The sequence below is a fragment of the Astatotilapia calliptera genome, chromosome 3, assembly GCF_900246225.1.
Source record: "Astatotilapia calliptera chromosome 3, fAstCal1.2, whole genome shotgun sequence".
Lineage (NCBI taxonomy): Eukaryota > Metazoa > Chordata > Actinopteri > Cichliformes > Cichlidae > Astatotilapia > Astatotilapia calliptera.
In genome coordinates, this window is record NC_039304.1 from 33,812,569 (window position 1) to 33,836,649 (window position 24,081).

The 24,081-nt window shown below is 38.7% G+C and overlaps 1 protein-coding gene across 1 annotated transcript in view; it reads right to left on the reverse strand.

The window, feature by feature from the left end:
* Positions 1-8,250: 8,250 nt before the first annotated feature.
* ngfrb (nerve growth factor receptor b) overlaps positions 8,251-24,081 on the reverse strand; it is a 36,677-nt gene continuing 20,846 nt past the window's right edge. The window contains exons 4-6 of the mRNA XM_026163027.1: positions 17,332-17,563; positions 14,736-14,896; positions 8,251-12,865 (exon numbers count right to left, since the gene is read on the reverse strand). Of these exons, the coding sequence (XP_026018812.1) occupies positions 12,522-12,865; positions 14,736-14,896; positions 17,332-17,563 (737 nt within the window). The 3' untranslated portion in view covers positions 8,251-12,521. The remainder of the gene's footprint in view (positions 12,866-14,735; positions 14,897-17,331; positions 17,564-24,081) is intronic.

Here is a 24,081-nt window from a genome sequence, read left to right on the forward strand (position 1 = left end):
CAGTGGGAAGGAAAAACTCCCTTTTAACAGGAAGAAACCTCCGGCAGAACCAGGCTCAGGGAGGGGCGGCCATCTGCTGCGACCGGTTGGGGTGAGAGAAAGCTAAATAGCAAAAACTTGAAAACTACTGAAATCTTTACTGGTCAGATCTGCCCTTATGCAAAAAACGTCCATTGTGTGTAACCTGTGACACACGTGCATGTAAGGAATGATGGCACAAAGCTGCAGTAAAATCCCTAAAATGGTTGATGTACTCAGAATCCTTAAGAGCAATAATGGCAGGTAACAATTTCAGCAATATTGTTCAACATAAAGAAAACACTGTGCGTTATCAAACAAAATCTATCTAAACAATCTATAAAAAGGCACTTGAAAAATATTTGGAAAGCTTCCACATGTTCAGACTGGTTTCTGTTCTACAGCACTCACGGTATCTTCATAATATGATTACTTTTAAACAGTGTTAAAAATCTGTGGAATTTTACATTTAGTAGTTGAAAGTATTAAAGTCATTCATCATTGAAATGTGCAGATAGTGTACAGTATTGCCATCAATAAACCAGGGCACCTGCACCTGTAGGTCCAGAGCTCAGGTGCCACGTTGCAATTGTTACTGCGCTGCAGATCGTTTTTCCGTTGTGACATGAAGGCTCTGTTGGTTCAGTGACTCACTTGTCAGAAAGCATTAACAAATGAACCAAAGGGAGGAAACGTACAAAATATTCACATGAATGTCTGATTAGGCTAGTCAGCTCTCTGAACAATGCGCTCTGCCTGTGGCTGATGGTTTTTTGTTACAGCGACCAATAGACAGATTTCCTCTTTCAAACCAGTTTCTAATGGCACAGCTCAGTGTGGCACAAATAAAAACGTTGAGCATATGTGGCCTTACACAAAACGGGATTAAACCCGTAATGTTTTAACTATGTTTTCCACGAATTTACGTGACAAACAAATAAACCCCTTTCAATTCGCCACAAAGCCGCTTCAAGGAATACCTCCCCAGTTAAGAGTTTCTGAAAGACTTTGGATTGTGTTAGTGCTCGTTATTTTGTCACTTTCAGCTGGGCTTTATGATTAAATGAACGTGGAATGACTGTGGACAATTAAAGTTAACGCGTGTTCCTGCTTTTAAGATTTATCACCTGCTTCAAGGCCGCAGACATTTTACAGCCTCTCAGTCAACAAAGTTCTGTTTGACCTCAGAAAAAGTTAACAGGAGCTGATTGTACTTGATGCCTTTTTAATGGATTTCCAAACACAACAAATATTAATATTCAGAGATGGACTTTTCAGTGAGATTGATGAGCAAACTGACAGGAGTAGAGTTCAGAGAAAAGAGAAGGGGTTTCCAGGGAACTCTAAAGAAAGGAGATGCTGTATTGTTTATAGAGAGGAAAGACAGAAAGGAAAGGACTGGAGGAGGAATTGTATAATAGACTGATGTGGAAGGAGGTGAAAAATGGCTCTATTATGGGCCTAATAGAATTTCCCTTGTTCCCAGAGGAAAACAGAATGGACTCTCCCTCCTTCCCACTTTGCCTCTCCATCCCCTCATCCTTCCATTTGCTTGCAACTGAGGCATAATTTCATCACTCCTCACTTAATTGTGTGCGTTGCTGGCAGGGCCTGACTCTCTGTTCCAGCAAACACAGGGCAGGTGGGAGAGGAGGAAGAAGAGCAGAATAATAGAACAGAGTGGGAAACCACAGCACTTCATTTTTATAGATAGACAGCTTGTAAAAGCAGTGGGTTACATGGTCCCCTCTGAACAGTCAAGTGTAAACACAGTAGAAGACTGAGTGAGATCCCTAAGAAATGCTGTCTCACACAGGACGGACTTACAGTTAGATTAGATTTAAGTAGTTAAGTAAAACATTAGGTAGAGTTAAAGGGGATGTGAAATGCTACACACATAAAGGCTAATTTGCATCATTTAGCCCTGCTCTCAAAAACAGACATAGCTGTAACTGTCTGTGAAGCTGGACTTAAGAAATAAGTGCTTAAAGTTTAAGCTTGAAAAACATGTTTAGCACCGTCTTCTGTCAGTATGGAACGTGACGTCATGTGGTTGGATGTTTGGTTGCCGCTAACAGACTTACATTAGTTTATGTTAGCTAGCTAGTGACAGAATCAATAACTCAGAGGGAAATAACAACACTTAAACTGAAAAATTTGTTTAAGGGGACCACTTTTGTGCTGCCCCCGGTTTCAAAATTGAGTTTTAGTTAAGACATCGAGAATATACTTTCCACTTTCACTCTCTGTCTCTTTAGCAGTAATTCGCTGTCTGGCTAGCTGCACTCAAACAGGAAAATCCAACTTTTAGCACTTAATGAGGACTGTGAAGGAGAGCCTGCTTGAGTCACCAGGCCAACAAGCTGGATTGCACCAAACCAGCGTTTCCTCACCAGGCTGGGTGTATGGGATGGCAATCACTTGCAAAGCAGATGTTTGCTTAATGCAATCAGAGCTATTTTATGTAATAAAATATTTTCTCTTTTCCCAACAAGCAAACAGCTTACAAGATCACAGGTTACACCACACCAAAAATATAAATATATATATATAAGATATATAATATATATATCTTACTGAACACGATTGGAAATCATAACATCCATCAGCATGTCCACAGGGACCCCCCGCCAAAAGAAAAAAAAACCCTCCCCATGTTACACTCTAATTCACTTATATTTGGTCTTCACTTGTCCTCGCTTCTAATATCAAGTAATCCAGTCAGTGAGATGATGTGAGGAAAAAAAGGTCTCCAAAACATGTCATCCCTTCCTCGGAGCCGCTGTCTTGTCAAATCATCATAAATTGCCAGATCTGCATATATGTATCACAAAGTGACGGCTATATTGTGATTGTGGCTCAAAGAGTTCGCAGTTCGTCTTATAATCGGAAGGTTGCCGGTTCGAGCCCCGGCTCGGACAGTCTCGCTCATTGTGTCCTTGGGCAAGACACTTTACCCTACTTGCCTACTGGTGTTGGCCAGAGGGGCCGATGGCGCGATATGGCAGCCTCGCCTCTGTCAGTCTGCCCCAGGGCAGCTGTGGCTACAACTGTAGCTTGCCTCCATCAGTGTGTGAATGTGAGAGTGAATGAATAGTGGCATGCCTTGAAAAGCGCTATTTAAATCCAATCCATTATTAATTGTAAAGCGCTTTGAGGTTTCTTGAATAAGTGCTATATACATGCAATCCATTATTATAACCAACCAACCAATCACATGACGTCACGTTCTGACAAAAGATGCCACTAAAGATGCTTTTATAACTTAAACTTTAAGGACTTATTTCTTAAATCCAGCTTCACAGACACTTACATCTGTTTCAGTTTTTGAGAGCAGGGCTCTGTGATGTAATTTAGCCTTTATATTTGTAGCGTTTCATTTCCCCTTTAACCTGCCAGTTTAATAATAAATTTTGTTGCGGTGCACTTTGGTTTATCTTCCTCGTAAAAAACTAAATGTTTTGGTAAGATCAGAGGAAATAAGACGATTCAAAATCATTTGAGCTGTTACGAGTATTGCATCTGAAACCCATCTTGTCCATCCTTTCATGTAATATTTACAAAACACTACACGAGCTCAAACAGACCCAAGTTTACGCCTATTCGTATCTAAAAAAAGAAAGACAAAACCCCACTCCACTTCGATTTCCATGTCAAGACATTAACCTTTGACCTCAGAGTAGATCAGTCACCTCCCTTCTGCTGTTCCACCCAGTACAAGCGTTTTGTTACTTTCAAAGCTGCACCTTGTGTTTGATCTCCTGTTACAGTCGACTGTGACCAAAGAGAACACGTGTGCACTCATCTGGAGAAATCTGCGGAGCCGCTACAGTCAGCCGTTTATCATCACTCGTGTCTTGAGAGTTCCTCAGTGAGATGCTCTTCACTCTGTCATAAAGATGAAAATGCTTTTGACCCTTGGCCTCACCTCAGTAGCTGCTTTTTTTGGGTTTTTTTTCCAGAGAGCACTGCACGAAGATGTAAGAGGCACACGAAGCGTAGAGGTTACAAGATTGGGGTCAAGTATTTTTGGCAGTCCAGTATATCTGTGTAAAACCAATGAAACTGATTGTGAATTTTCCAGGCCTTATGGTGTAGTTACTGTATTAACACTCAGACATAATACAAACTGAGAAGCAGCACAGTGAACAGCCATATTCATGCTGAGCAAGTCCCAGAAGCAGCTGGTAGTTAAATATTGCTCACAGTGTTTTATGAAAAGGTTAAGCATTCACTGTGTAAATATGTCTTTTTATTTTACCAACCATATTTTTTAATGAGTGAAACTGTTTCAACAGAAAGTATTAATCGTCGACTTCTATAAACTTTTTTTAATAGCAAGTCATAGTTTTAGTTTATGGTATTAATCATTAACATTTTATTTCAAGTGTATACTTCCCAGCCTATTTCTTGTGTGGATTTTTCTTTTCCTGTTTCTTCCTCTTTCGCTCAATTTGTACTCCTTTCCTTATTTTAAACATTGCATTCTTGGGCATAATTGATTTTATTCCTGTTTTTGTCTGTTTTGCCACCTTTTTTATTTCCTACTGAGGTCGTTTCACCCATAGACAGGATAAAAGATGGATGTCGCCATTGGGTTGGGAAAGTGAAGCTGGGGGTCAGTACCTGTGGTTGCAAAAAGACTTCTGGTCTAATAGAGGCATCACATGCGCATATTGCTCAAGAGTTGTTTGCCATATGTTTGTATATGTGATGCAAGAACTGGTCTGGAGGAAAAATATGTACTCCCCGACTGGTTGGTGGGTGGTTCCTGGAGGTTGCATGTAGTTTGTATTTTTACTGTTGCTTGGAGAGTAATTGCCAAGTGTTTGTAGACAATAAGTGTCTTTCATCCAAATTATGCACAACCACTGGTGATTTTCTTGCAACCAGACCAATCAGAAGGTTTCCATCAAGTGGTTGGAAAACACATATTTTTCCCGAGTGACCAATGGTAAGGTTTTCTTTCTACTTAAAAGAAGTAATTAATAATGGATTGCATTTATAAAGTGCTTTTCAGGGCCCTCAAAGCGCTTTACAATTCCACTATTCATTCACTCACTGGTGGAGACAAGCTACAGTTGTAGCCACAGCTGCCCGGTGGCAGACTGACAGAAGCGAGGCTGCCATATCGCGCCATCGGCCCTTCTGCCCATCAGCAGTAGGCAGCAGGTGAAGTGTCTTGCCCAAGGTCACAACGACCGAGACTGTCCGAGCCGGGGCTCGAACCGGCAACCTTCCGATTATAAGACGAACTGCCAACTCTTTGAGCCACGTCATCTGAAACTCGATGAAAAGAAAATAAAGTTTTAAAGTAAATTAAATGACTATAATTTATCTTTTTTTCTCTTCTCTATTTTCCATCTTACTGCCACTGAGATGTGGCATATGGTTCTTCAGCTATTACTATTTGTCATGCTTTTATTTATTTTCATTGCAAAGGTTTCAGAGGCTCACATTTCCGGCCTATCCTAAGGGAGTCCTGTTTCCACATTCTCAATTTTTTCCAGAAGTGATTTGTAGAGTAAATAAGCATGTTATTCTGAGAGCAGCCATATAGCTGTCATTAACATGCTATAAATTAGCCCAGTTACCAGTACAGTAAGGAGATATATAGCGTGGAAATCATTACTTTCTTACTGTTCCCTTATAATTGAATTATTAGTACTCTGTGTTTGCTAATTCTTGTAAGTCAGTTATAAGCATGTATTTTTGATTAATCTTTTTAACATATCCCCGAAGAAGGTATAGAAAACAGCTTTGTCATTTAGATTTTTTTTACCCAGGCATAATATAGATTTTTGTTTATTAAATGCTCAGAAACATATGACACAGACATTACTAAATATCACTGATCAACCTTAGTTTGGGAAGGCATTTCTCTTCTTGATCTTTTTCCTTCTATTTTTTTCTCAGCATCTGATTGTGTGCTTGATGATATTAAACACAACATGCTTATCCCCTTTCACCACCACATGTCACATTTGTACACATGGTTCTCTTCACACATGGAGCATTCCTTGCTAACGACTCACTGGAGGTTAGCAGCAGTTAGACGGCAATGTGTTTTCCATTTGAACCACGGTTCACGTAGAAACTGATACTGGGTGATGTCTCAGAACCTGCCCATGCCCCTTGTGATCTGAATAAGAAGAAACAGATTAAACTTGAAGGAACAAATACAAAGATTAAAGACTATTACATTCAATGTTGATTGGATAGGAAATATCAGGGAGCAGGTTTGTCTTTTCTGATGTATGTAATATACATAGAATATAAGTAGTGCAGTTTTTTTTACATTTAAATTCTTTGTTATTTATTATATGTTATATTAGATACATCACTGCTGCTTTTCTATGACTCTCTCTGCATTCATGTTTGTAATGATTTCACAACACGCTTTGGTCTAAGAAGTGCCGCCTGATCAGTTTTGTATCATTTTGCTAAATTAACACAAGATTCTTTCCACTGAAGAAATAATCGTTTAACATCAATAATCAATCAACATTCAATCAATGGCCTGGCTCCTAATGCCCATAGCATAACATTGGTCTCAGCATGTTTGACAGATGATGTGATATTCGTCAGATCACAAGGTGTTTATTTACTTTTCCATACTTTTCCCTTTCAAATATTCTGATATAAGTTAATCTTGGCTTCATCTGTCCTCCAGACCAATTAGTCCAGCTGAGTTGGTCAGGGCAATCATTCTTTTTAAGAATGTACCACGGTGTTGATTTGTCCATTCGTAAAGTTGACCTAACTCTGATTAAAGTTTTAATCTCTATCATAGGTTTATTTGGGGCTTTCAGCCTATTGATGGCCTCCTTCAATTTCACTGATATTTCTTCAGACCCTATAGTGAGAGTTCTAGTGGAAAGCAGTCAAGTTCAACACTTGCAATCGAGTCCAGATCTTTTATCAGATTAATTTGTCATGAAACAACAATGGCCTCATCTCATGAAACTGCTTATCAGTCTATTGTTCACTTACTTTTGTGTGTCTGAAAATGAGTTAAAGCTGAAAGTCTGTGCCTCAATTGCATATTGATTGTTTGATTTGAAATCCACTGTGATGGTGTATAGAGGCAAAACTATCAACTGTATCGTTGTCCAAATACTTTCAGAACTGATTTAATTCGTCACATATACTATGTATAGGATTATTCTTAACAACTCACAATTCTACCTCAAAAAATCCTGTGGCGTTGCAACATCTGTGCATCTCTACACATAACCAGGTGTTCAAACAGCTTTTCATACAGTGCAGAAATGATGCATATGCCCATGTATCATTGTGTACTGTATATAGTAACATGTCACAGTAGATTTAGCTGCATTTTTCATTTTGTTCTATTTATTATATCAGATAGCTATCACGCCTGTTCTGTTCTGTTCTGTTATAGTCTATAGAAATCTAATAGATGTTTTCCAACACATACAGTGCATGAATTCCAACAAAAACAATTCATTTTAACCATAAGCTACACTAATCTATCACAATATTTTCACACTTGTAACACTACCACTGAGTTAAGTCCATAGTGGCATAAAGTCAGTGAGAACCAGTGTGCTAGCATGTGTCGTTTAATGCACCATTATTCTGTTGTATCACTCACCAGTAAGTCCAGTTGTGTTGACAGGCTGACGGTTTCTATTATGATAGTACCACGTTACCATTTCTGCACTGACCACACACAACCCTCATAATTCATGCTGTCAGTTTGATGAAGGAACTAGTGTAGACTTTGTTTGCCCCCTTTTTAGTCCCCTCTGAGCACTTATTGCTCACTGTGCTGAAACTGTTAAAGCCTCCAGCAATCAGTCTGTCTCATTTGGCTTGAGTTACATATCAGAAGGACGTGGCACTGGAGAAAAAATGCACAGGCCTTCTCCTTCGGACAAAATGCAAAACAATACATTGCTTTTCCAAGATCTAACCATTCTAAAATCGTTAAGATACATAAATATGAGCACTAAAGTCTAAAAAGTATTACCAAAAGCTTAAAGTACTATACTGTTTGCTCGTGCAAATTTAAAGACAGAGAAAAATAGAAAGTAGACTATGCCACTTAAAAGCATATTTATGAAATTATCAACCCATATGATTAAATAAATACAAAAAATAATAATTGTCCTATATATTCAGATAATTATTTATTTAATTGAGTACATCTAATTTCTAATGTGCATATTTGTGTTTGTGTGTTGTTGGATCAATACAGAAGATGAGTGCCTTTAAAAGCTTTATTATTGGTTTTACTGCTTGTCTGCAGTAGGTTTTTAGCAAATTCACATTAAGTACAGAGCAGTATATGTATTTGTATACAAGGAACAGTGATTTTCAGATGTGTACAGCTCAGTCCTGGTTCTGCTATGAGTCACTATGAGCTACATTACCAGGGATTTACCCTCAAAAGAAAGCCTTTTACGCACAACCCTCATTTCATGGTTACTTTTAGCCCTCAGAATCAACAAATATTATTCAGGGAAAAGCATCCATATTCAATTGTAGCTTCTGATAGAAGGACACACATACATTTTATTGTGTTTACCATCTTTTGGTACAATGAAGAAAGAGCTTTCAAGGAAGGTCATTCTATTGTGGTGGATATCATTGAGCAAAACTATTAAACTAAAACAATCCCCTTAAGCATCATAAAACCAAAGCAGAGAAGAGGCCCTACAGTTATTCAAGTGCTCTGGTTCCTGCAGTTTCCAAGAAGAAAAAGACTTAATTTACCAGATTAAAGTTTATATTGACAGTTTCGTGTGAAACATTTTGTTATTGGTCAGGAAAGCTTGTAAGGTTTTAGGCAAAGAGCTTTAACTCTCACATTAGCAAATGAGCTGGTGCAAATTTTTAAGACATTCAAGACAAATGAGGCTTAAATCACTCTATCAGCCTAGTTCCCCCCTTGAAAGATGTGCCTTTATGATATATAACCTATGCAGTGCAATAGTATATCACATATACACATGTAATAGTATTTATGAATATTGGTACAACTATCGGTTAGTGGTTAATATAACAGATTATTAACCGATTATATATAACTGATAATTACATATAATCGATTAATGACTTATTTAGGAAGAATGGTTTTTAATTAAATAATCCGTTAAATGTTTTAGGAAGGCAAAATACTCTCATCTTATTACAGCTAGCAGACAGCTGATTTAGCTTAGCAGGCAGCTAGCTTAGCTCACAAGTTTAATCAATAACAAAGAAAAGTACCGTAGATTACCATTAGCCATGTTTATTTTTCTAGACAGTCTTTCAACTACATTTTGTTCAATTTGCAGAAAGGCCTAAAGTTAAACAAACAAACATGCAGCTTATGTAAAATTTAAAACCATCAATAGGAATGTGTAGACGCAGACGTGGACGTTTTCCCGCCACTGATGTTTTTTTTTCCTTTTGTAGGTATGTGTACAACTATATTGTATATCATGTGACATTGTTTGACTTTGTATTTGTTGCATTTTAATGTGTTCACTGTATGTGGTGGATACTTTGGCTGCCAGTCTAACAACCAGTGGCTTAGCATGAACTGGAACCGCTAGCTTGTTTTGCATTTCTCTCTTTCTATTTCCATTGAATTGAAAACACGAAAAGTTTGTTTTTAAATGTGTGATAGAAATTGAAGGAGCTTGGCTTGACTGGTCTAGTTCTGTCTAAAGATAATAGCTGAAGCGGTATGGTGCACAACCTCCTGCAACAATGAATCTAGTTATTTTTAGGTTTTCCCAGAGGCAATACTTGTTCCTGTCTTTGTAGCTTCATTTATTACATTCCATATAGTAACACCCATTGTATCGCTCATGGCATCTAATTCTTAGCAAGAAAGGGGATAAAAATGTTATATCATTGTTTCGTTTTAGTATTGTTTCTTTAGTGTCCCTAAAATCTAATCTTTTGAATGATATTGCAGCTTATTATTTTAATTATGCTTTAACCTAAGGGTTACTTGGCTGGGTGTCTAACTGGAGCATTGGAAATCTGTTTAATCCTGAACTATATGAAATGTAGATTGAATTTAGTCTTTTTCTTTATGTTAGTAGAACTGAATAATTAGTTAACTGCCTTAATGAGGCGTGGCTGTTCTTTTGTTCCTTTTGTCAACAGCCCTAGAATTGTAATATAGTCCTGTTCACATACAAGTATTATACAGTGGCCACTTCCAGGCTTTAACTAAGATAAAATGTAGAAAAAGACAAATTATTTACAATTGAAATCAATAAAAAAATAATATTTACAAGTTACAAAAAAATACAGTATAGCTAAAAGCAAAAATCACATTAGCCGCCTGGAAAGGCATTTGTGATGCAAAATGTAAATACATGATTACACATTTAAGTGCTACAATCTATAGGACAAAAACAGAAATATAATACCATGTACAGTTGTTATTTGAGAATTAAATACAACAACCCTTACAGAGTAATGAGAATACCTTCATTTAAAGTAACACTACAGCATGAAGCTCAGTATGCTAGCGATTAGTGACAATCTGTACTCAGTAGCAACCGAGGTTGGTGAGGACGAGGATTTTATGTAGCAAGCTAATTAATCCTTCAAAAATTCTCCAATGAAAAAAAAATCCAAAGAGTTGAAGCTTTAAATATCAACATAAACACAAAATTGAATATGTTTTGATAAATCCTAACCAAGCTGGCAGAACAAAACACAATGCAGAGAGCGCATAATGCACTGAAGAGATGAATGCATACAATTAAACAGTCTAATTAATGCAACTGCCGATTCCTGGGTTTCCCCTTTACATTTAAGTAATCCAAAACTTTTCCACTTGCCCTTGTCTGAATTCATCCCACATCCTTCAACTTGTGTCTCCACTGACTTGCCTTTTATCCGGAGGTCATTGTTCCCAAACAAAGAAGAAACTAGACACCCTCTTCTTTTTTTCTTTCTCTGTCTTATTAGTCTGTTTGAAGGATTGTCAGTTGCGAGAATCATTGCCCTGGATAAACACAGTCTCCTTTGTGTTTTTGTTAGTTGTAGGGTGCTATAACAAATCAAATAAATGTAATATCACAGTTAAATGAGACACCCTGAGAAATTAAGAGTACAAATTGAAAATCCTGTCATTTTTCTTTTGCTTCCTAATCATTTACAGCAGTTTATTTACCGGATAACTGGCTGACAATGAGTTGCTACTTTGTGCATGCTGTTTACTGTTAATGTAGTATTTCATTATCTACAGCGCAAATTACAAATCATATAATTGTTAACATAATTAGGCACACAGATATCTAATATTGGCTACTATTAATGACAACAAACAGTATATGGTCCCTTTGTCACAATGTTCCATACCATATATGGCAGGATCTGATCATTTCTGTGTCCTGTACTATGAACAAGACTGTAAATGCATACATGAGCTAACTGTGTATGCGTTTGTGTGTGTATATGTACACTACATGCATGCAAACCTAGATACTGTATTTGGGTATCTATTTCAAGTATGTCTATATCTGGCGTGTGCATTTGCCTGCATATCTACATATTGTATACATGGTTGTTACTTATGTTTTGAATTCTAGGTCTTTCCCTTTTCTGGGTCAGCATGGAGTCTCTCTCTGAGTTTCTGTTAGGTAGACAGGTCTGAGCACACAGGCTGGAGTCACGTTGCCTCCATCAGTGACCTGGCCCCACAGTCAGCCCCAAAGTCCAGGCAGTTAGCACTTGCTGGGGGAAAAAAGGAGTCCAGAAGCCGATTAAGAGGAAGCTGACACTGAGATAAACGCTACTGCTCCATCTCTTAGATCTAATACAAATATTTAAAAGGACGGTAAAAGTTTTTTTTTCCTTCCTTTTTTTTTGGAAAGAGAACAAGTTCATTGAAATGTATCCAAACATCACTTCCTCAGGTTGTCACATTTGCAAAGATCCAGACATTCAGTGGTATGCAGGCCTCGTCCAGTAGGAGTAACAGGTTCAAGCCATTTGTCAACTTAAATTTAAACAGTGTACTTAAACATGGCATTAAAACAATATAACTTGTGAGTTAGTGTCTGAGGAAAATCTTTGGTAGCAGAGATGGGAAAGTACAACACAGACTTATGAAAGGGTAGCAATGGCTGGATGAAGATAATATTAAAGATGCAGAGGACCAAACTGGAGAAAGAATAAGAGTCAAGATTTAAAAAAAACCTTAACTTCAGGCAGGTAGATATCCAGTGGAGTAATTACAGACATTTGTTTTTTAAGCTTCTTTCTTTGCAAATTTGCTGTATATTTTGTGGATAAATGCAGATTTGGTTTCACATAGCGATATCTATCTGTCAGTGTTTGTCTGATTCCCTGTATTATCCCTTAATTTGACATGATTTTTCTGGATTCACAGCACTGGATCATCACTGTGATTGGTAGCTTCATAAGTGAATATAGCGTAGAGGAATAGGAGGCCACAGAGGAATATTTTAAGGTTCAGGTGTTAACATGTGAAATCACTGTTGAGCTTTAAAAATAAACAAAAATCACACTACAGAAGTGGCTGTTGTTTTAGCGGCACTTGGGCTGAGCACCAGGCTCTGAGCGACGTCTTCACGATTGATTTTGCGCAGCGCCGTGCACAGAGCTTCGATGCTGGCACAGTCCTTTCCCGCCCAGTCAGACAGGAGGGCACAGACCGGATGCTCTTCCTGCTGGAAGGTCGCAATCCGCTCCTCCTCGTATCCGAGAAGAGCCGCCAAGCTGCTCCAGTCGCTGTCGTGCATGTGGTCGCAGTCTTCTCCGTCCGCAGCCCTAAACAGCAGCTTCTCCACTTTCTCTCTGGTGTGGAGGGGAAGAAGCAAACAAGGCTCTTCATCGATGTTGACGACTGCAAAAGGAAAAAAACAAACACAATTATGCATTTTTATTTAAGTTTAAGCACACAGATAACAGCATAATATCTTATTGAACAAAGAAAATATTTTATTCACTTGATGTGATCCACAGAGCGATGGCAGCTGTTCACAAATAACTACAGGACTGTGAGTCATCATTACTAATCGGATTACTTTCTAAATATAGTTTTTATGCAGACAGTACATTCTTTGTCAATATCAGTGTCAAACAACAAGCTCTGATTCACTTTTAATGGCTATTAAATGAAGAAAATGCTTCTTGTTCCCAACTTATTCACCTTGCTCTGACAGATCATGGTTTTAGGACTCATCACTTTGTCCTGTGCAATAATAACTCCGGCAGCAAGGGACTTCACTCTTTAATATTTATAAAAGTGGTCTGTATATTTCAGATGGCTTTTGCGGTTTAAGTAAATTCATTGCCCTACAATATCTCAGGAGTGCCTCATTAATAAAATTCCCAGAGCTTGCCAAACTAAAATGACTTATTTATGGTTTCATGCCTTTACTGGCAGCCAAACTGCAGTTTGTACAGCCAGACTGACATAGTGTATGGTGTTGAATAGGACAGAAAACATTATGATGACACTCTGACATCACTTCATTTTTTTACTATGAGCTTTTTGTGTAAAATTTCTTATGATTTTGAAAGTTTTGTGAGGCTTTGATGATTTTGATCTTTGAACTCCATATGATAATTAGTTCATCCTCATCCGTCAAATCCCTGATTGAAATAATTATTACTGCACAGGTCCAAGTGATGAGTCCCAAAACCGTGACATATAAGAGCAAGGTGAATAAGTTCAGAACAAGAAGCATTTTCTTCATTTAATCCCCATTAAAGAAGAATCTGACAAATCTGCACAGTCTGCATACAAACTATAGAAAGCAAAGGTTTGTTTCGAATTTAACCTTGTAATGCGACACGTATCATATTTGATACATTAGTTCTTGTGAGGTTCTGAGACCTCTACATCATCAATGTAGAAAAAAAATGCACAAAAAATGCAAGATTTAGTAATTATAATACATTTTTATTGTCGGAAGGTTCAATAAACAATCCAGTGTAAAAAAAAAAAAAGAATTTTCTGTCAATTGTCTAATGGTTGTTTACAGGGTCAAAGAAATGTACTCAGAGATATTCCACTTATGAGAATGGGACTAACAGAGTTGATGCCTTCAGCTGTTCACCTCTATGTGATTTAAAAATAGATCACATGGTTTCCTTGGCTGATTTTTAATTAAGCTCTATTTATTTTTTATTTTCATTTAACCTTTATTTGTTCAGGTAATCTCACTGAGACTCAATGTCTCATTTACAAGAGAGACCTGCTTCTAAACTGAATAAGCCTGTGCAGGCTATGGGTGCGCCTTACAAGAAGTGAACATTAACATTTTAAGTAACTGCTTTGCATGAACTACAAGAAAAGAATCCATCATTGGTCCCAATACTACAGATTACACTTTAAGATATCAAATCTACTTCTAATTGTGTTTTTCCAAATATAAACAGGCTTTTCAGGACCTGATCTGCTAAAACAACACTGAAGGTCTGAAGGCTTCATCGCTGTTGTAATCCTCTCCTGCTGATTTGCTACAGTAAGTAAGTTTTCCTGAGAGAGGGGAGGGTGGGCCTCTTTTCGTAAGACACTGACACTGTTTAGGGTGCAGCCTACGGTTTATATACTTGCACTGAAACCCAAATTTCTGGTTTGCTGTCCATCAGACTTATCATATGTTTACACCCAGTTTAAGCACATTAGTTTGATAAATGAGGGCTATCGTGTTTCTCAGCGCTATGACAGCGGCCCCTGTGTCGTTATACTGTGGATGAGTTTTAACCTGTTTGTGCCTGATTCTGGCCCTGCTGCTCCTGCAGACTCTGGCTGTCCACAGAAATGCCACTGTCACTGTGTAGCTTCTCCCCCTCGGGTGACGGGGTCTGGTTCGGGTTGGGGGTGCAGTTGTTGGCTCCTTGCTTATTCTGCTTGCAGCTGTTCCACCTGTATGTGAACAAATCAGCACAGAGACTCATCATACCAGAACTGTTAACACACAAACAAGTTTCCTCTTTTTAAATTATGTTACGTACACAGCATATAATCAGTGAGCTGCAGCTGGATTATAACTGTATGGGTTCAGTATGAGTATCTTTCACGTACACTGTTAGAGCAGGCCTACTGTGTTGTTGTGTGTCTCCATAAGGCTGCAATATGGGTGTTTTTCTCATTTACCGGAATTTAGCTCCTTTATTTCTATTGTTATTCGTGTCTTCGCTGGACATAGTGTTTACCAGTCTCATTACCCTTTTAATAAAATCTTATTAATATTATTTTTTTAACCCAAACATTTTCAGCCATTTCTTGGAATGATACCATTTTCATGTAGCCATTTATTCTACAGTAAATATGAAAGTAAAACATAACAGATCTCATCATAGCACAGATGACTTCTGCACTAACCTCTCACAAGATTTTGAGGAAACTTGACCTTGAGGTCAAGGTCGCTGAGATTCAAATTCATCTGAGATTTTCAGTAGATTCTGTAGGCTGAGGGGCAAAAAACTACAAACCCATATCAAATTCGATTCCACTTCATCTAACTGTGCACCTTTCAACTGCTTCTAGCATTAACGCTCCCGCTACTTTTAGATCTCTTCCTGGAAGTTGTGTCAAAACACTGACCGTTCAACATAAATTTTATGGTTGATGTCCAACAAAAGCAAAACAAAAATGCTGTTAGTGTGTTTGAGGCTCACCCTGAAATAGAAGATAATCTAATCCAAGTGGCCATAGCTTCCAAGCACTAGGGATGGGTATCGTTTAGGTTTTATCCGATACCAGTACCAAACCGGTACTTTTGAAATGGTGCCGGTGCTCAAACCGGTGCTTAAAGAATGAAGAACACAAACCTTGTCCAAAAACCTCTCATGTTTAGCTGTTTCCCACTTTCTTTTGCTGTGAAGTACAGCCAGACTTTTGACCGCTTCGCCTTGAGCGTTTTTAATCTGTAGCTCTGCTCTAAAAGAACGTACGTACCTGGGCCCGCCTGCTACGCTTGCAAAGGTAAAATGATTGGCTGGAATCCAAAGTGTATGACATTTCAGGAAAATAAAGCACCGAAATGTGCGCTGCTTTTCGGTCTGGTTACTACCGTTTATGTCAGAACCGGTGCTATAATGGCACCGGATACCGGTACCCATCCCTACCAAGCATTGTTTTAAAGTAGATGAGGGCAAATTTAATCAGATATGATTTTTCCAAATATTTCTGTAGCTCATACCTAACTGCACACTCAGACTAATGCGTTTATTTTTCCTATCAGCTTTTATTCCCAGGTACAGTAAGGTTAGGTTGTCACCGTAGCACACATATGTAGCGAACCAAAAAAAGGACCTGAATAGGTGCGTTCTACATTTCTGCACATATCAGATGATGACAATGCATATAAGTCCTCATTCGCCCCAAACCCAGTAGTGTAACTGAGGTGAATTGAGTGATGCTTTTCTCCTCAAGACTGAGAAGCTGTCTTTTATAACTCAGACTTATATTCCAAAAGGTAAAATTGTGAATGCTTTAAAGCATTTGAGAAAGACACATGACTTACAAATGCTGCTATCTTCTCTGTGCTAGTTTAAAATAGACTGAAGGAAAGTGAAAAACTGTTCTGTAATTCTTTAATTCTTTAATTCTTTTTGGAAAACATGGATGCCTCATCCTCCAGACTAAAGAGGAGAGGGACCATCAGTAGAAAAGTCTGATGGTAAGAGGGCGGCATTCATGCCTGTGGAACTGGCGACGTACATTCTGGAAAGGCACCATCTGTGCTGGAAGGCATATAAATACTTTAGAGCAGCGTATGCCCCCATCCAGATGGCGTCTTTTTTCAGGGAAGGTCTTCCATATTTAAGAAACACAATGCTAAACAGCACACTGCATCTATTAAAACAGCATGACTTCATAGTAGAAGAGTCTGAGTGCTGAGCTGGCCTGCCTGCAGTCCAAGCCTTTCACCAACTGAAAACTTAGAGTCTCATGAAGGGAATAAAAATAATACAACAAAGATAACCCAGGACTGAGCAGATGGAATCTGTATCATACACGAATGGGACAAAATTCCTCTCTCATTTATGCATTTACAGACTGATTATAAAAGAAGAGGTGACACCTCTAATTTGAGATCAGAGTTGTAAATCATTGTATTCTGGGTTTGTTTGTTTTTATATTTTACCCAGTGTGCCATATTTTTGGGAATGAGGGTCATAAATGAGCATCAGGTTTTAGTTATGATTTAGGCTTTATGACATTGACAGATGCCAAAATTTGAAGTTTCTGAAACTCTGCTTTTTTCTTGTAGTTGCAGTGGGTCATCAGGTACCTTGAGATGGCATTTTGCTCAATATGTCTACTTTTCAGTGTGTTTCCTGCTTAGTCCTCACCTCTTGAAGATGATGAAGGCCACTAATCCAACAACAACAGCTGCCAGGATGGAGCAGTAGATGGGGATGAGTTTATCATTCAGACCCTTGTAGAACTGCTGCTGGGAATCACCACTAATGGTGGTGGTGGTGGTGCTGCTGCTGTCTGTGGGGACCTCTGGTACGGGTTCATATGTTAAGTCATCAATGGTAGTGGGGGGGAAAGTAAATAGAGACCCTGTGGTGGACTGACCTGTAAAGGACAAATATGCACAGAGAGAAATTCTTGAGTTTTGTGAAGATAGAACAGCAACAGGAAATTAAAACATTCACAGTTTTGTTAAACATTTATTTTTGACCACTTGGATCATTTACCATTAAAAAGAGAAAGCTGGCAGTTTTAATACTCAGAAGGCCATCCCTGTGTTGAACGTCAGTCCAGTATTTCCTTTCCCTTATCTTTGTGATTGTGCTGTGGCTAGAGCTAATTACTTAAGAAATATCAAAAAATATATTTTATTTATGATTGAAATTCATCTAAACTTTTATTGCATGTCTTGCCATTACGGGAACAAAAATCTACTTCATAATATTATATACATATTATATTATATAATTAATATCATAATCTACACATAATCTACACATTATCATGTGCAGTACTGACACAATATCAATGCTTCATTTCAAAAATTATAATGAAAAAATGCAGTTTTTCCCTCTTCTGTCCTTCTTTCAGTGTCATGGAATATTTTCATCACTTCCTCATGTCTTAGGTTTCTATTTCATATTTGTCACATTTGTCAGATCATCATACAAATTTTATATTGGATTTAATATTTGATTTTATATCTGACAAAGATAACCCAAGTAAATTTAAAATGTATTTTTTTTAAATAATGATTTTATCTGTGATGACCAGAGCTTTTGGAAAGCTGGGTTAAGCCACAAACAGCACTGATTACTACCAGACCTGTTGATTCAACAAATCTAAACTCAAGATTAGTTAAGAAACAAAGTCATTGACACCTATCAGTCTGGAAAGAGTTACGAAGACATTTCTAAGGCTTTGGGACTCCAGTGAACAACAGTGAGAGCCGTTATACACAAATGTAGAAAAGTTAAAAAACTGGTGAACCTTCCCAGGAGAGACCGGCCTACCAAGACGCATTCAGGAGGTCACAAATAAACCCTGAACAACAGAACTGCAGGCCTCACTTGCCTCAGTTAAGGTCAGAGTTCATGATTCAACAATAAGGGCAGGGATAGCTCAGTAGGTAGACTGGTGACCCCATGATTGGAAGGTCAGGGGTTCAAATCCACTGAACGGCTACCCTGAGGTACCCTTGAGCAAGGTATCGTCCCTACACGCCTGCTTAGTGGCTGCCGACTGCTTCACTGAATGAATGGGTCAAATGCAGAGAGAGTAATTTCCCCACGGGGATCATTAAAGTATGCATTATTATTAAGAAAGAGGCAAAAATGGCATCCATGGGAGAGCTCCAAAGAGGAAACTACTGCTGACCAAAAAGGACACAAAAGCTTGTCTCACATTTGCCTAAAAACAATTTCAATGATCCCCAAACCTTTGGAAAAATATTCTGTGAATGAAAGAAAAGTTGAACATTTTAGAAGACTTGATCCCTGTTACATCTGGTATAAAACTAACATAGCATTTAATAAAAAGAACATCAGAGCAACAGTCAAACATGGTGGTGGTAGTCTGATGGTCTGAGGCTACTTTTTTGCTTCAGGACCTGCATGACTTGCTGTAACGATGAATTCTGCTCTCTACCAAAACATCCTGGATGAGAATGTCCAGCCATCAGTTTATTCCCTGAAACTCAAGCTCACTCGGGTTATGCAGCAGCACAATGATCCAAGAAACATCAGCAGGTTTACCTCAGAGTAGCTCAAAAACAAAATGAAGGTTTTGGAATGACGTGGTCAAAGTCTGGGCTTAAATCCCGTTGAGATGATCTGGCATGACATTAAACAGCCCATTAATGCAGGAAAACCCTCCAATTAAAACAATTCTCCAAAGTAGAGTGGGCCAAAAATCCTCCACAGTGATGTGAAAAACTCATGGTCAGTCATCACAAATGCTCGATTGAACTTCTCACTGCCAAGGTGTGCACAACCAGTTATTAGGTTTACGGGGCAATTACTTATTTAAATGTGTACTAATACGAAACTACCCCATTTATAGACTGAGAGCTGTTACACAAGGTCTTCTGAGCATTGTGTAACAGTAATTGTAAATTATATCTCAGTAGAAGGACTGGTAAACACATCTGCGGTCTGCTAACACAAGATAGGGCACTTCTTATTTCCAAAAATAGAAATACAACTTTCTGCTTCCTCTATAAAAACTGAGAGGAAATGCAGAGTGAGATTTAAACTCTGAGTTTGTCAAGCAGCAACGCATGACACAAACTCACCTATTCATTCTTGAAATTAAATTATTGATTTAAACAGATTTAACTGTGCTGCAGCTCGGGTCAGTGCACTTTTGCTCAAATCGGAAACGCTAAAAGTGACCTCACAACATAAATGAATTTCAAGAATTAACTTCATTTCTAATGAAATCAAATCAAAGGATTTTATTTGGAAAAGAAAAACAGCAGCAAACACATCCAGACCAAGGTTGTTTTTTCATAAATAGTAGCAGTTTGTTTGATACTCCACGGACTAGGACATTCCCAGCACAGCAATATGACCGGAAAATGGTTTGCAAAGTTTAAATATAGCTACAGATACAAGTGGTAACTTGGCAGATCACATATTTCCGTGTTACTTTTACTGTTTTGCCTCTTTTCACCACAGCAAGTGTAACAATAAATACTTATTATGCTGACAAACACAACAAGCACTCCCACAACACTTGGTCATACCCCATCCTCCACCCTCCCCTCTCCCCAGGGAGCCATTAACGATGGTAAGAGCAAGTTGGTCCATCCAGTCCTGCCCACATTCCTCCAACCATTAGCAGACACATTCGCTCCTCGCCGCGGATGCGGAAACCTATCCTCGCCTGTCACTTACTTACAGTTACTCACAGCATGGACAGGAAATCAGGCTGTTGGTTTCAGAGGGCTCTAAATACCTCAGGAGAGCCGCTGAGTGCAAGGCATCCATTTTTTACTAATGAGGCGAAAACATTTTTAATGAGAGCTAACTTAGATCGATGTGCTGAGCTGCTGCGGGGATTTTAGCTGAAGGAAATTTGAGGAAGCACTTTATGGTAACAACAATTAACTGAACATCAAATCTACGTCGATGATTCTTAATCATTAACCTTTAAGGCCACAGCTTTTTCTCACTAACTTGTCTTAGGATGACACTTGTGCCTCATTAACCTGAAGCCTATGAGCTGTAAATGTAATTCTCAGTGCCGTACTCATTTGACACTTGACACACAGCGAAAACATTTGTTTTGTGTGCAGTTTTTTTTTTTAACCCTGCTAGGTATTTACAAGCAGCCCAGATGCCTGTTTGTCTTCGTGTTACCTTGTTATTGTTGGTTCTTTGCCAGTTTTGCCTCCTGCTTAGCTCAGTAAGCCACATGCTTCTGTTTCCGGTGCTTTAACTCACTTAACACGACTTACTTGAAACCATTTTCGAGTATTATTGCCAAAGCCACAACATTCCTGGTCTTCACGCTTCCATATACTAACTCATCTTGCTTGTTGCATTTAAAGCCAAACTGTAAAGATCTTGGAAACTTTGCATATATAGTGCTTTTTTGTGGCTTTATGGGGAGTTGCACAATACTAGAGATAGCACCTCAGGTAGCATCAGAGACAGCTGAAACCTAGATTTACAGATGAGGCTCTAAAAACTTGAGGCTCATCATCCATCCAGTTCAATAACTTTTGGAAAGTCTGTATCATCATATTTTTTTTTATCCCATTCATATGTACTGATAGCTAACACGACTTTGTAAATCTGGCATCCTGCTCTCATTGATATGTAAAGGAAAAAGTATGGATGACAGAAACAAAACAAAACAAGAGCCAGTTATATTATACGTGTGTGGGTTGCTGCTAAACTGGTGGATATATTATACCTTTATGAGTGGATGAAGTGCCTAAGAAATAGTATACATATAAACAGGCTTCTGGTGAATCACTACAAGATATCATGTTGCTTCCTGCCCTCTTCAATACTAGGTACCACACCATAGAGAATACACACACACACACACACACACACACACACACACACACCACCATCACCGCCACCGTTACCACCATAGCGTGTTTGTTTCTACTTTCTTTACTTTCCAACACACACGTGCGCACGCTCACACAAAATCAGACACCATCCCATGACAGAGAGCTGCTTTGTCCGGCTAAAAATATGTCCTCTCTCCATCGTTCCTCTTTATCCTTCAGTCTTTTCCCCACATTACATCTGGCTACACTTTTACTCATTCCTACTGGGCAATTCCTTTTCTGTCAGTCCCTCCTATGATCATTTAGACCAGGGGTGTCCAACTCCAGGCCTCAAGGGCCGGTGTCCTGCAGGTTTTAGATGTGTCCTTGATCCAACACAGCTGATTCAAATGGCTAAATTACCTCCTCAACATGTCTTGAAGTTCTCCAGAGGCCTGGTAATGAACTAATGATTTGATTCAGGTGTGTTGACCCAGGGTGATATCTAAAACCTGCAGGACACCGGCCCTCGAGGCCTGGAGCTGGACACCCCTGATTTAGAAGTTTTTTAATGTTGTTTTAATCATTCTTATTATTTTCAGTTTTCATGTGGATGATGAGCACTCTTGTGTAAGCAGGCAGCACTCTTAATCTGCACAAAGCTTTAAATAATAAGCTGTTTTCAATATAAGGCAATGGTGGCAAAGGGAAGCTGCTTCACTGGCATTATTTGTCTTCCCTCCCATCTTTTATCAGTGTATTTTTAATCTTTATTGTAAATGCTAGGTATATATATCGCATACAGGATATTATTTGTCTCACAGTTTAAACCAGGGGGTTCCTCCGGTAAGAGCACGGCACGCCTGTCATTAAAACTATAAAAGTTGAAAGCTGCGGAGACGTCAAAATGACAGGCTCAGTCGGTTTTGAATTATCAAAACAATTATTATATTTATTGTTGAGCATTATCTGGCTGTTAGTGAAATTACCAGAGTTGTCTTGCTTGCTTTGTCTGATAGTGATTCACTTGTGACAGGAAATCCAGGCTCTTGTGCACATTAAGCGTGTAATAAGAACCTGTTGGTCTGTGCCCTTTACATAAGTACTATATAAGAGCAGCAGGACTGTGCATGCAGCTTGTGTTCACAGCAGCTGTGTGCTTGTTTGTGTGTGTGCAGCCACACCTGAGCTGAACTCGTCATTCCAACCGCTTGCGGACTCGTGCAAACAGGTGTTGCTGCAGTTTCAACACCGTATACTTTAAAGCCTGACTTATGATTTAGTCACAAAAGACAGGAGGGGCTCAGTTTGGCTTTCTGTAACTGCATTCCACCTGACTGCAGCCATAACAACCACAAATCCCTGCACATCAAAACCTGAAAAGACATTTGTATATTATTCATTATTCATTAAATGAACCACAACTATTTTTATAATAGTTGTTACAAATACAAACAAAGCAATGCCCTTCAAATACTGCAGAATGCTGTTACTCTTGTTTTGTCAATCTGTCTTTTGGCCTCTGGCTCACTTCCTACTGTATGCAACCCATCTACTCCTTCTGCACACATGCCTTAGACACACCCATGAATGTAGAGAGTGCCTGCGTGTGGGCACGTCTTTCTGCGTGTGTGTGTGTGTGTGTGTGAGTGACTGTTCTGCTGCAGAAAGTGATCAGCACTCGTAGAGGTCAACCAGAGAAACCCGAGAGTGCAGAGGAGTAACTCCATCGCTTTTATCGACCAGGCCGCATTCTCAGCATCTGCTCCTGTGCTCCACTCTCGCCAGCTTTCTCCATCTCGTTCTCTCCTGCAGCTCTTTATTTGTTTTCCAGTGTACTAATCTCATGCTGATGCATTTTCTCTTGTGCAGCTGCTTTCAACTGGTTGATCACTACCCTTAATGTAGAAACAAGTCTGTTTTTTTCCTACAATTTCAAATGACACATGCAAAAATTCTTAAAATGGCAAAAAGGTTGCGGTGGAAGGAGAATCCAGATATAGAGACAGGTGCAGTGGAGGTAACACACTCCCAGCTTTTGATTTGAAGATTGGAGTTTGAGTCCCATCGCAACTTCCTTTAATAGCTAATAGTTATACATTTAAAAGCTATTATGTTCAAGTTTTACTTTACAGTAAGGTCAAGCACTCAAAAGACTTAGGAAGAGTTAGGGAAATTCACAATCAGGTAAAATCTGGGTCAAAGTAAAACCTTTAATGTGTTAAACACACCGTCAAAAGGTGAAACTTTAACTGAAGTGCTTATGCAAAATCAGTTGCTTGTCACAGCCTGCATGACTTTATCACCTGTAAAGAATTTCAAAATGATAAATTGTAGAAAAGTGACAAAACTGCCTTTTTTTTTCTCACACTGACAATAATAAAGTACACTTTCTTTCTTTCTTTCTTTCTTTCTTTCTAATGTAACAAATGACCCAATGCCGCAAAATTACATTAATGTCTCTCTTTATTCAATAATTCAGCCCTAGGCAGCTTTAAAGATAATATCAGTGAGAGAGAGGCTCAGTTTGGCAGAGACACATGCAATAAATCCCGATGAGGACAAAAGCCCGAGTCTCTGAGCAGAACTTTTGGCAACGAAACGACGACACGAG